The following is a 13180-nucleotide window of genomic DNA, read 5'->3' on the forward strand; positions in this document are numbered from 1 at the left end:
AAATCTTTTCCAAGACTGCTTGAATTACCTCAGTAATCTTTACCAAATAAAATCAGAAATGAAAAAGTGGCATTTAGAATATCATCTTTATTTTTCTTTCAACAAGTTTTAAACAGCATATGTTCTATCAAGTTCTTATTTTTACATCTCTATATTATAAAATATACTAAACTTTTTACTATTTTAATGTCTCAATAATGCTGAAACTGAGTTTCATTTAAGGATACAAACAACACCTTACTTGAAACTGTCCTTTCCTTTTATATTATTTTTTGAGTATTTAATATTCCAATTCTATTACAGAGTAAGAGATTATTTTGAAATTGGGCCAAAAATTATTCAAAAGTAGAAGATCTGTAAATTTTAGCCATGCTAGTATGATTAATTTGCAGCTGGTCATTGTGCTGCTCAGACCACAAGTACTGAATGAAGAAGACACTGGTCAAATTTTTTGGCTCTAAAGACTGTTGAACATCACAAGAATAGAGTTCAGTTGTTTATCGTTTAATCTGAAATTATACCTAATGAAACAGTCAATATAAGTAAAAAATGTTTTTTTTAGGTTGCATACACATGTGTTCCCTGGTGAAATCTAGACCTACAGGAAACTAGGTTCTACTACTAGAACTACTAGATGTGTGGGTCATGCTGCTGGTCTGAATGATCAGGGAGAGAAGATCCTCTCCCATATTCCTTCAGATCCATCTAGCTGATCTTATTAGATCTGACTTTTTATGTCCAAATATCAGTGAGTTTTGTACAGTTTCAGGAGACAGACCATAGAGCTACAAGCTGTACAGGTTTTATCCATCACCCAGAAAACCTAACAGTATCAAACATTCCTCACTCTCAATAATTTTTAACAGATATTTTTGGGGATTGTAAACATTTTGGGAAAGTAAAAAGCAAAAGTAGCTCCGGGGGGTCTGAAGAAATTAAAGGTCTCCTCACTGTTCTTTCAGCTATACTGATATTTTATGTAGACACGTAAAGATTTAAAAGCCTGCAGATTCCAAGTTGTAATCAGTTAAATATCTTGCAGAATTATTTATAATGATTGTTAATACTACAGAATGAGTGGTTAATCCACTAATTATTTTAAAATTTGCATGTGTGATTAAAGTAGACACTTGCTGGCTCATTAAAACATGTCATCTTTAAACTGTTAATCTCAGAGTATATCTCCTTAAATCAGTGGGTTTGCAATGATGGATGTAGACACAATAGGCTTTTAACCTATACAAAATCTGTGCAGAAAATCAAGAAGATCTCAAGGAAGCCAATCTGAGCTCTCTAATACTCAAGAATCTAATAATCTTAGCTGACAAAATTTGGTCACAAGCATGAAGGGCCACAGAAACTCAGAAAATTTGTGCACTGACATTGACCAGAGAAGCATGAGTTAGAAGGATAAAGTACTTCCGTTCTACAGACACAGAAAATTGCAGATTCATTTTACCTTTCATGAATCTTTAACTTAAGAAGTGAAGCCAGGTGAAGTATAAAGAATAAAATATATTTCTTTTCCTTGTACTAGAGGCACCAAAAGAAGACTGCACCTGAAGACTACAGGCAAGTACATTTACTTTAGAACAAGCTCTCATTAGTACATACTCAGACATCCTCTTTCTGAAGAGGCACACATCTATTAGGATACCTTGGCAGTTAGTTAGCACCTACAAGTTCTTCTCTGACAACAGCAAGTTTAAGATATGTGTGAGAAGTAATGGTCTTCCTTTCTGCCAAAAGCTTATCCCTGTCCTGAATCACAGGTAAATGAAAAGTTGCAAACCTTCACCCAAGAAAGATACCACAACAAATATCTTCATTTTCTCTGTTCTTCACAGAAAGAAAACAAACAAACAAACAAAACTATATTAACCGACTTTAAGATCTAAGGATTAATAATGTAGGCTTACAGGTAAGGAATGAAGAACAGTGTAGGAAACCATACTATGAAAGAGATACTTCTTTTGTGATTTAAAGGTGGCATCAAAGTAGTAAGAGAACAAGGGGTATTAATATGTTAAGTAACATTTCTCATGGAGCATAAGATCGAGATCAAACTGTTTTAGACGCTAAATTTAAGTGTTACACTGCTTAAAATACGAGTGATCAGTGAGCAGTGCAGATGACGCCATGTATGTATCAGTTAAACATCTCTGAGTGATGAACAATTAAGTTTATATACTGAACAGAAATTCACGTCAAGATATCTACAGACAGCACCATGTCTTGCTGTGAGATACATACAATCTGTGGTTTGCATTGCTGTCCCTGTTTCCAGTCATCCATATCAAATTGCCCAGAATTGTGCTTTTAGAGGCCAGTATGGATGCAAAGGTCTGGGATTCTCATTCCAAAGAAAACATGGCAATTACGCACAGGAAAAAGAAAAAACAAAAAAACATCCACTGGAGAAAAGTCAAGAAATAATCAGTTGTCATTCATCAGGGCACTACAAAGCTCAATGACAATTGATTTTCTTAATAGCCAGAATTTTCCCACTTTCCTATTGTTTCACACTGCCCTGGATTCAACTGACTAAAGAGATCCCTGTCTCCCCACTGTGCGTGCCTGCCTGTCAGTGTGTGCTATGATCCTAGAAAGACAACATAGGTTTCAGACAGATGATCTCAGATGCTTAACCTACAATTAAATTTCCAGATTCTTCTCATCTTGTTAAATACAAAAATGGAGTTGCTTAAAAGCTTTTACCTCAAATGCAGTACAGTACCTGGAATTTAACGTAGAGCATACCGTATGTGATAATTTCAAATATATATGTAGATATATAAAAAGAATCGTTCTCTTGGAAGAAGAAAGCTCAGTGAGAAGTTGGATTAAAATTGATCTGTCTAATACATTGAAATAACTGAAAATGATTAGAACTGCTCAGAAATGAAGCATCATTACAATACAAACATTTAGAGTTTTAGTCTCAGGATTCATCTAGATGTACATAGAAAGAAGAATATGCAGTTGTGCAACTAACTATATTTGTTCCAGTCAATGATGTTCTGAATGCCTGTCATAGTCCTTCCCAGTTCATACAATTCTGAAACATTTAACAAAGTCAATCTAATCATTTCTCTTGCTGTAACAATCCTGGAGCTCAGCAGGCCTACTACAGCATCAGTGTGAAACACTGTGAAGTCCAGGAGGGAATTTACTGCAAGAGTGCGAGATACTGATACCTCTTCTGTCTGTCACAGGAAGGAAGTTAACAAGTCCACTGAGGATTTGGGTCTGCTTATTCTGTTGTCTACTTCTAATTTAGAAGTAACCTAAAGGTCTCTGTCAGCTACAGGAAAGAAACAATTACCCAACTGGGAAAGAAACATTATCTTCTAAATTTTTCTGATTACACACACACACACACACACACAATCTTTTTAGAGGACAGTAGCCTTCAGGACTCTTATCTGTTCTAGAAAGAACTACTTATAATTCAGAGCAACCATAGAAAATAGTATGATATACAGGACTCTATGTTGTCTTACTAAATTTTATTTTATGCAAGCTAAATTAGAGCAGAGGAAAAACTAACTTTAAAGATTTAGAAGATATTGAAAAGCTTTAAAGATAGAGAGCTATAATTGCACATGAAATGATTAGAATGTATCAGGAAATATTTAATAGACTGTGACTTCATAACATAGTGTACATGAAAAGTATTACCTTCATGGTTTGTTCTATAGTGTGTTTTTAAGAACTGCACATTTCCGTGTCCTTCCTGGCATCCCTCCAAAAGAAGATAGACACATTCTCCAGTGATCGTCCCAGGTGATGAGTATCATCTGAGTTCTAGTGATACGGTTCCAGCATCTATACATACATGCAATAAACACAGTTCCACCATTTATTTTTCCAAGAAACAAGGTTCGCTCTTCAACCCCAACTAATAACTTTTGAAGGCATTAAAATTAGATATCTTGGGAACATCTTTGAAATGCCTGTTAAAGCAAAACATAGTAATCCAATTCTTACTATCAGTACTGCATATTTCTGGAAGCTGGAAGCAGAAGCAGTAATAAAACACATCTCTGCTGGATTCATATCATTTAGCACAAGTCAGTACTTGTTACTCATTCAGAAGGAAGAATGGCTCAGTTTCAAAGGCTTATGTAAAGATAACACAATTTTTTGTATAAATCACATAAAAATTAATCACTTAAAGGACATAAACACATCACAAGTCAAGTATCACTATTTCTAGGAATCATTAATACACTACATGTTCCTTCCTTCCTCTTCCTTATTTCTATATAAATTACAAGATGAAATGATGAAACAAGATGTAATAGTTGCCACTACTGCTAGCACATAGGATGTAGCAACATTATAAGGACAGTAGCATTAAATAGTCTTTTTGATAAATTTGGAGGTTTTTGGGATTGGTAAGATTCAGATGTTCTTTCAAGGGAGAGTTAACATATGGTAACTTAAATTCCTCTGCTTAAAATCCATGTGCAGACACGTCTTCTTTAGTTCAGATGTGTTAAAATATCATTAAGCCTCCTTTTTTCTGACATGTGACTGCATCTGGCCTTCTAGAAAACAGATCAAAATAATTTGCCCCCTTTTCTTCAAAAGAATACTGTTTAAAAAAATAAAAATAAATGAATACACATGCACAAATATACAAAAATCTAACTTGTTCAAATCTTTCACAAATGAAAGTCATAACTTCTTCCTTCTATTTTTTTTCTGTCTAGTTACCGATATGTAGGATCCAGATGTCTGCTCTTCCTTTACAACTGAAAACAAGGGTAACTGAGAGAATGACTTCAGCACACCCCTTGTCAGTGCTACAGACCATTAGCAATGCCATAAATAGCACTATCAAATCCCAGATTGCAGATTCAGTCATAAAAGTGTCTACATTTCATGCTGATTCAGAGGGGCAGCAGCATTAACTGCAATCATCAAGGAATGTGACATCTCCACAGTATTTTCTACAGCTCACTGGTCTGGTGACAGGACGATTGTTAAAAATTAATGGAGACCATCAGATGTGAAAGCCATACTTCCCATTTGTGAGCAATAATGTGATATTATTCTATGATAAATTGCATCAGATTATTTAGATTATGCTTCATTCAGGAGGTAGTAATTCTTCCTATTGATTAGAAATTTGATCACAGTATTCTATTTAACTGTTAAATTTATAAACCAGGAAAAAGGAGAAGATGAGTATTTTCACACTGTTTTCTATTTTTGCTCTGCTGAATATACTCTTTCATCTTCTCTTTATCTGCTTTTCCTTATCTATAATTATTAACTTCTCAGCTAAATAACACCTTGATCCTAAAACCCAAAGTTTATACAGGGATTGATTCTAATGACTAATAGGCAGTGTATCAGTACATTTTGTCCAGCCCAAGGGGAGGAAGGGGCAGCAGGAGGGCAGGAGGAGCTGCCACCTTTAGGGACATGTGTAGGGCACTGCCTGAAGGGTGGACCCTGTGGTACAGAGCCATGTTGGAGCAGTGCTTGAAGAGCTGTAGCCCATGGGAAGCACACATATGATCAGTTCAAGAAGAACAGCATCAAGTGGGAGAGACCTCACCTGGAGCAGGGGCAGAGAATAACCTTGGAGGAATGGCAGAAAATAAGTGTTAAGAACTGATTACAGCTCACACTGGATGGCAGTTTGCTTTGTTTCACACTGTTCTTAGTCTGTTAATAATGGACAATAAATCATATTAAGCTCCCTGTCTTGAGACTATTTTGTCTGTTTTGGTAATTGCTGAGTGATTTCCCCATCCTTATCTCAACCTCTGAACCCTATTACACCCTATTTTCTCCTCCTCTTACTTTGTGGATGGAGGGTGATGTTCACCTGTCCAGTAGTGCTGAAACCAACATAAAGTTCCAGAACAATTTTGATACATTCTTAGTATCTTATGTGTATGCATTTTTAGAAAGGAATAAAGGATTCAACCAAAACCTCGGGCCTGATTTCCTGGATTAAACTTTATTGGCTGTTTTGTGCAGAGATGGAGACTAAACTATTATACAATTCAGAAGGTATTCACGTGTTTATATAAATAAGTGGATTTTCAACTGGAAAGACAAGTTGATTACACAATATCCCAGTTTAAATATACCCATATACTGTTAGTTAGAAGACATACAGACAATGAACTTGTCTTTGAAATTATGGATGTCAGAAACCTGATTCTTTAATCAAAGAAGGAAACTAGGCAAAGGCCATTTTTTTCTAAATTCAATATTTTGAATATCTGAATATTCCCTAATATTAGTGTTGGGATTGGAAGGAGAAAAAAAAAAAAAAAAAAAAAAAGAGCAATTTATGCCTTTTAAAAATAAAAATTCATTGAAATTTAGCTGACTTGTAATACTTAGAAAATATGAGGTACATATAAACAATAGTTAGAATATCTAATGGCAGACAAACAAATGTCCAGGGACAGGAAAAAGAAAAGTTCCAAGCACAGGAGGTAATGCTTGTCTGAAGGAAAAGGAGACAGCATGCTTCTCCCTGTTACCAGCCATGGAACAACATTTCTCGAACAGTCACATTTTCTGACCAGCAGTAAATATCTGTGAAATCTCAAAGTGTTGGGCCAGGCACTTTGGTCAACAACTCTGCAGCTGCAGAAAGGAAGTCTGAGTCCATCTTGGAGCTGTGACGTCATTGTGTAGAAAATATTGGGTTATTATTATTGTTTTTTTATTTGTATTGCTGGTGAGATTTACTTCTACTCAAAAATCCTGAAGATCTCAACTGGACTTTTCTAAAAATTTTGGATGTTAAACACATAACCTAATCAATTTAGGTAAGTTGTCTATATATAGAGAATTTGACACCTCCTGAGAGCAATTTAGCTCATCTATCTGAAATAACTGTCATAAAGATAGGATAAATATTTTTTTGAGGTTGTTTCTTTCTCTCCACAGATTATAAGAGCATTTTTCTGGACTGAAATTAGCTAAAATGACCCTCACCAAATAATGTAGGATGGGCTTTATGCAATGAACATGCCACATTATTATGCTAAAAACATACAATTATGGAAACAGAAAGTAATCGTGCTATATGTAGGCAAAGGCTAAAACTGAAGCTGAAAAACCTTCTTAAACTGTGAACTGTAAACCCTTGTCCATTATTTTTTTTTATTGCAACAGTGTTGGGCAAGAGTTTCCACTGGAATTCATATGAGATTCAGAACAAAATGAAACAGGAAAACAAACAGCATCAAAAAAATTGTTGGCCTGTCTTGTGTGATAAGTGCACAATCTACATTACCAGTTCTCCAAATACAGACAGATGACCTGCTAGATTAAATTCAAGGCATGTTCTTTGCCTCAGTACAACTGGACTTTTTTCCAAAGGAAAACAATGAGTTGGAGGGATAGATGAGATCTCTCAAGGTAAAAAACTCTATAGTCCTTATCTCCTTTGACTTTACTGTCAGAGAAATTAAAAGGAAAAAGAAAAAAGAATAATCTTCATAATTCTGAAATTAAAAGGGTATTTATTTATTTAATAATCTCTTGGCCATCCTTCCCTAGCATCCTGACAGCAAACCTCAGTATTTTCAAGGTAGGCAAGGAGAATGATTGCAGCACAAAATTTTACATCTGTTTTTATAATAGAGATTTCTTAAAAGCGTCTCCTTGCAGTCTATCTTAGACAAACAAAAACCTGACCTTTGGATCAGGGCTTGGAGTACAGATGAAATCCCCTCCGTCTTACACTTGTTGTGGAGATACATTTGGCTACAGAAGAAAACATATTAGTAGAATCTGCTTTAATTTGTATTTTTTTTAAGGATAACTTTCTTTAACCTGTTAAAGAAGATTAATTAATTTTATTTCTTGTTTATACTATAGGTGATATGAATACTTTCTCACCAATCACTGAAATGTCACACATCTGATTAACTGAAGTATTTATTTTCTTTAGGAAATGTGTAGTGCTTTGGATTTACATAAAAGAATTCCCCTTTTATCATATTGCTCAAAATTTTCTGACAAGAGATATGAGTATTTTGTGTAGGAGGAATGACTCAAATCTTCATTCTAAGTTTTGTTACCTGATGCTATTGTGAAAATGTATAAGTTGACTCATTCATAGAAAACCAGACAAACTAAATAACCCGTTTCCAAGATCAAGCAACATGAAGTGAATTCTTCCTTTAATAGAGTTGGTCATTGGCAGAATGACTTCAAGAGCATGCTTTGTGGACATTACCTGTCATTCAAGCACAGAACAGTGAGGACACTTTCCTAGACTAACAGTCAACCTATTGTGCAATTCATGTTCCACATTATCAGAGTTATCTTTAAGAGAGTATAGTTGTCAACACTGTTTTCTTTAGCCTAAAACCTGTGGCATTCTATTATTTCTAAGGCTAGGCTTGCTTTATGATTGAAAGTAAGCAAAAACATACTAGTATTTTTCCTTGTCTTCCAGAAAGGACTTCTTTTTCTATTTGAAAGATTAAGCTAAACTACATGCTTCATTTCCTATATGAATTAGATTGCGATCTGTTTGGATTGTTATACCACTGAGTTTCTCTGGCTTCCATAGGACTATGATTATCATTTGTTCAGGCAATGTACATCAGTACTTAAAAGGACTAAAATATTAAAAGCAGCTTTTTAATTATTTGGACAGAACATTGTGGGTGTATAGCAATTCAGCATTAAATCCATATCCATTATCATCAAAATTACAGAATATTTGTTCATTTGTGGTTTTTTGGCTAAACCATTCAGGACAAAACATTTTTTGAGCTCTGTAATGAAGCCTTGTAATGAAGCACAGATAAATGATATGGTCCTAAACAGATACGTTAAACTGAGAGAGAGTTTTAAAGTTAAAAAGCAAATGTGTTTGAAACTATTAGTTGAGAAACATATCTGCAAGGTTGGTATACATTAATTATGTGTTAAGTTTGATAATGATCTAAACAAGAAAGATAAAGTAGTAAAATGTCAAATATTTCCCTGCTTGAAGTCCATGATGAGACCACCTTTGAAATGGAATACCTGGAATTTTATAGTGGAAAGAAAACAAACCATAATGAATGCCTACATTCTAATTCCATCCATAAAGCCCTATCTATATAGAACATTTAATAGAAGCATAGGACTGTTTGGGAACATTAATCGGCATAGTTGAATTAACAACAGTAAATATTAGGAGCAGCAAAGGCTTACCTGAATTAGTAAAAAGTGTGAAAGTATAATAAGACTCAGAAACTCTACTCTCTTAAATGGTATTTTAAGCTGAGAATAGTGTGTTCATCTGATACTGATTAGAGAAAATCTCATGGAATAAATGACTATATATCTATCATACAAGCACTTACAATACTCACTGCATGTGTCATTTCTTAAAACTTTGTGTTGTACAGTCAGGGATTACTGAAATAAATGCAGAGAAGTATTAAGTACCCTAGGTATTTAGTGAATTCTAAGCAGTAAAAAATAAATTGCCATCAGGCTTTAAAATTAACTAGAGTCTACAGTTTGTTATCTCCTAATGGTTACACCACTTGACTAGTTAAACTGGTTATTGGAATCTTCATACAGTAGTCCCTGAACTACTTCAGTCAATTAAATCCTTTATTGTATTTGATTTATCAGTGTCAGTGTCACTTCTAATCTCTTAAATCTACATCAATGCAAAAGCTTTAAATGTACTTATTCTGTTGCAAAATTAGGAAGTTACAAAGACAGACTCCTTCCTCTCCCTCTCCTCCCTCTGTACAAACCACAGAGCTGCTAACAGTGTGAAAGATACAAACACTTCTTCAGTCTCTATGTATACACTTACACAACTACAAAAATGAGGCATTTATTTTAACATGAACTACAGATTATAAAGGGGAAATTATACAAGACAGCAAATAAAACAAAACTGGGTGGTTGGCATCAACATAGCATTCAATAAACACTTCTAATCTTTGACTCAGTTTATTATCACTTTAAGTTATGAAAAGTAAATAGAGCTTATTCCAGAACCTCAAATTTAAACATCTTGGTATTAGCCTTCATGGTTTTGGATTTACATCTGCAGAGTATCATAGAACATTTTTTAAAGTTGATATGACATTAAATTCCCTCTCTTCAAATCCCTCCATTTCTTTGTTCATCAACAAAAGCTGGATTTTAAAGTGAAAACACAGCTGTTAAAGGAAAGGAAAAATACAGACATTAAATTATTGTTCCAAGCAATGGTCTTGTCAGTGTAATCCTCTTTAGTTAACCTGAAGTGCACCACAAACAGCCAGACTATTAATTTCCATAATGTAAAGTAGAGTTTGCTAAATACCGTCTTGCTTTTCCTTTAAAGCATTCCCTCCCTAAAGCATCTCCCTTCTGCCAGTAAAAGCTACTCTTTACACATTATAGCTTCATAAGCCTCCCAACTATGAAAGCAATTCGCCTCGCAGGTTGGGCGTATCACCTTTATTCCAGCATAGAAGGTAAAACAGATCAGACTCTTACCAGACACAGAGAAAACAATTGGTTCTGCTCGATCTGGCCACGCCGGGTGTGAGCCGGCAGCTCGAGCGGTCCTTGGGCCTCACACGGCAGCGAGATAAGGGGCTCCCAGCGCGAGGCTGCCGGCATCCATCACGGCGGGGCTGGAACCGCGGCTGGGAGCTGCCCCGGCCGGGCTGGGTGCTCCGAGCAAGATGATGTCAGACACATCAACCGGGCGTCCTCTCATTGGCTTCTCTCACCTGGAATCATACCTTAACCCTAAACTGCCAGCCACAAATTGCAGTGTGTCTCTCTAACCACTATACAGACACACTCAGGGTGTTTTACTGTTTCTGTCATTTTTTATTCTCACTTGGAGAACAGAAGAAGCTGCCTCTTTGGGGAGCAGGGGTGGCAGGTGTTTGCAGCTTAACCACTGAATATAGCAAATAAATAAATAAATAAATAAGTAAAAACTAAGTTGCCTGAATTATTAAACAAGACCCCCAGGCAAGTGCATTTTCATAATCTGTTTACTAAATGACAGAAATCATCAAATTATTGTACAGAAGAGGTATTAAAGGAAAGGTTAATGCATGCAGCACCTGGAGAACTTTTTTTTTTTTTTTTTTTTTTTTAAATGATTTTACATTGTCTTCTCTTAAGCTATGAGTTAAAATAAACACCAAAAAGGAAAAAAAAAAAAAAAAAAAAAAAAGTCAATTGAAAGTTATTGCACCAGCACTATAATACTAACAGCAAAAGTAAAGAGATGTGCAAGCATCATAGATGTGCGCTTACTTACTTTTTGAACGTTAAGTAGCAACCTAGACATTCTGTAGTAAATGAGGCATGAAACATACTGCCAAATGTATGATATCCTAAATATAGTGACACTAAGTATTTTGCTATTACTAGCAATATGATAAATCATGTGAACTTTAAAATTACTCCAAATCAGTGCTTAAAGTACTGCTTTTTTTTTTTTTTTCCCTCTCGTCACATAAATATATTTTGACTTAAGTGACAGAAAACACTGTTGCAAAAAGGTAACAATCTTGTCTAATGCTGTCTGTATGTCATTTTTTTCTATATCATCTTATCTTTTTTTCTTTTTTTTTTTTTTCTTTTTTTTTCCCATCCAACAAAGCTAATTGCTTATTGAATGAATGAGAACCAAATTCAGTGTTTATTTATAGTAAAAGTAAATTACATATTATATAAGTCTATTTATGGTATCCTATGGGTCATGTAAAAGAATGTTTTTCTCCTTCATTTTAGAATCCTACTCAGTTTGTTCTCTGAAGGAACAAGAATAAATAATAATAATAATTTTTTAAAAAAGCAGGGGAAGAACTAACAAACAAACAAACAAAAAGAGCAATCAAACAAAAAAAAATCCAACCAACAAGAAGAAGACAATCAAGAAAGCAAACTACATCTGGATGTGTTTTTAACTTAATACAAAAGATGTGAAGCATGACATTTCTATAATAAAACTGGTAAACAGATCTACCATTACCTTCTGGTCTTTCACCTTCTATCTATCTAAAGATAGAATATTAAATTCTGGGTACTTAATAAATAGCATTTCTGTGTGGGGAACTGGAGGCTAACCTATTAGTCAAAACATACTTTAGGCCAAACTGAAAGCCTCTGTTCATTTATTTCTGCTCAGAAAACATGGGAGTTCAGATGGAAATATAAATAAAAAAAAGATTCATTGCCATGCAAAGTGACATAAAACTGAATCACAGATCAGAAAAGATGAATTTGGACAATGGGAATGCCAGCTTTGTTTTGTACGATTGATGATAAAGGTAAGACATAGTAATCGCTATGAACATATGAGATATGGTTAAAAGAAATATTGATGAGATAAAATATGCTTAGATGTATCATATATAAAAGTTACATCCTCCTGAAAATTTGTTTTTCTAAATAGTCCAATCCAAACAGACACAGTGTCAACAATATCTGATTACATGGGTTGATTAAGTCTGAAAAAAATAAATTGATTTCTCTATCTAGTTAATCTTACCATGTACATCTGTACATCCTTTATTCTTTCACAAATTACACTTTATTCCTTAATAGAGTGTATCATTCATAGATGACCTGGTACATTGTCTTAAGTGGTAGAGTGCCGTATTCAATGTCCATTAAATATGTTACATATGGTGATAAAATAGAGCTTACATTTTCTGAACTAAGCAGCCACTTTAAAAACATACTCATGCAAGTATATATAAGTATACTTATGTAATGGAAATGCATCGTAGAATTGGTAGTACAAATGTTAGTTTAGAATTTTAGTTCCTAGTAGACAGGCAATATGTTTTGAAATATATTCTTTAGAAAAAAAAAAGTCTTTCTTCTACAGTAAGAATATTAGAATTTTGTGGAAACTGGATAGCGTGAATATTAGTGATAAATTAGCACTTCATACCCATTCTGGGTTTTAAGAACAAAAATTGTCTATATAGCATTTTAAAAACATCAATGACTATTGAGATAGAGGCTGAATAAGGAAACAGCTGTAGAGATTTAAGTAATGTATTTTATATATGTAATAGTAATACACAACTTCAACAAACAAACATAAAAAAACCACATAAAACTAAAAAAAAAAGAGTAAAGTAATTGTACTAAATGAAAAATGAATTAAATAAAATACACATATAAAAGAGGTTAAAAGAGCTCAAAAAAGGGA

General features: G+C 34.2%; 1 protein-coding gene across 3 annotated transcripts in view; it reads right to left on the reverse strand.

The window, feature by feature from the left end:
- Window positions 1-13180, reverse strand: part of MGAT4C (MGAT4 family member C) — a 264419-nt gene that overhangs the window by 108775 nt on the left and 142464 nt on the right. For 2 of the 3 annotated variants that reach the window (XR_004306732.1, XM_032443799.1), the window contains exons 1-2: window positions 10489-11030; window positions 3682-3828 (exon numbers count right to left, since the gene is read on the reverse strand). The exons of the other annotated variant lie outside the window; for it this stretch is intronic. Coding sequence is in view for 1 of the 2 variants with exons in the window: in XM_032443799.1 (XP_032299690.1) it covers window positions 3682-3687 (6 nt within the window). In the remaining variant the exon portion in view is untranslated. Of the gene's footprint in view, window positions 1-3681; window positions 3829-10488; window positions 11031-13180 lie in introns of those variants that run through there. 3 annotated transcript variants of the gene reach the window in all.

The sequence above is a fragment of the Coturnix japonica genome, chromosome 1, assembly GCF_001577835.2.
Source record: "Coturnix japonica isolate 7356 chromosome 1, Coturnix japonica 2.1, whole genome shotgun sequence".
Taxonomy (NCBI): domain Eukaryota; kingdom Metazoa; phylum Chordata; class Aves; order Galliformes; family Phasianidae; genus Coturnix; species Coturnix japonica.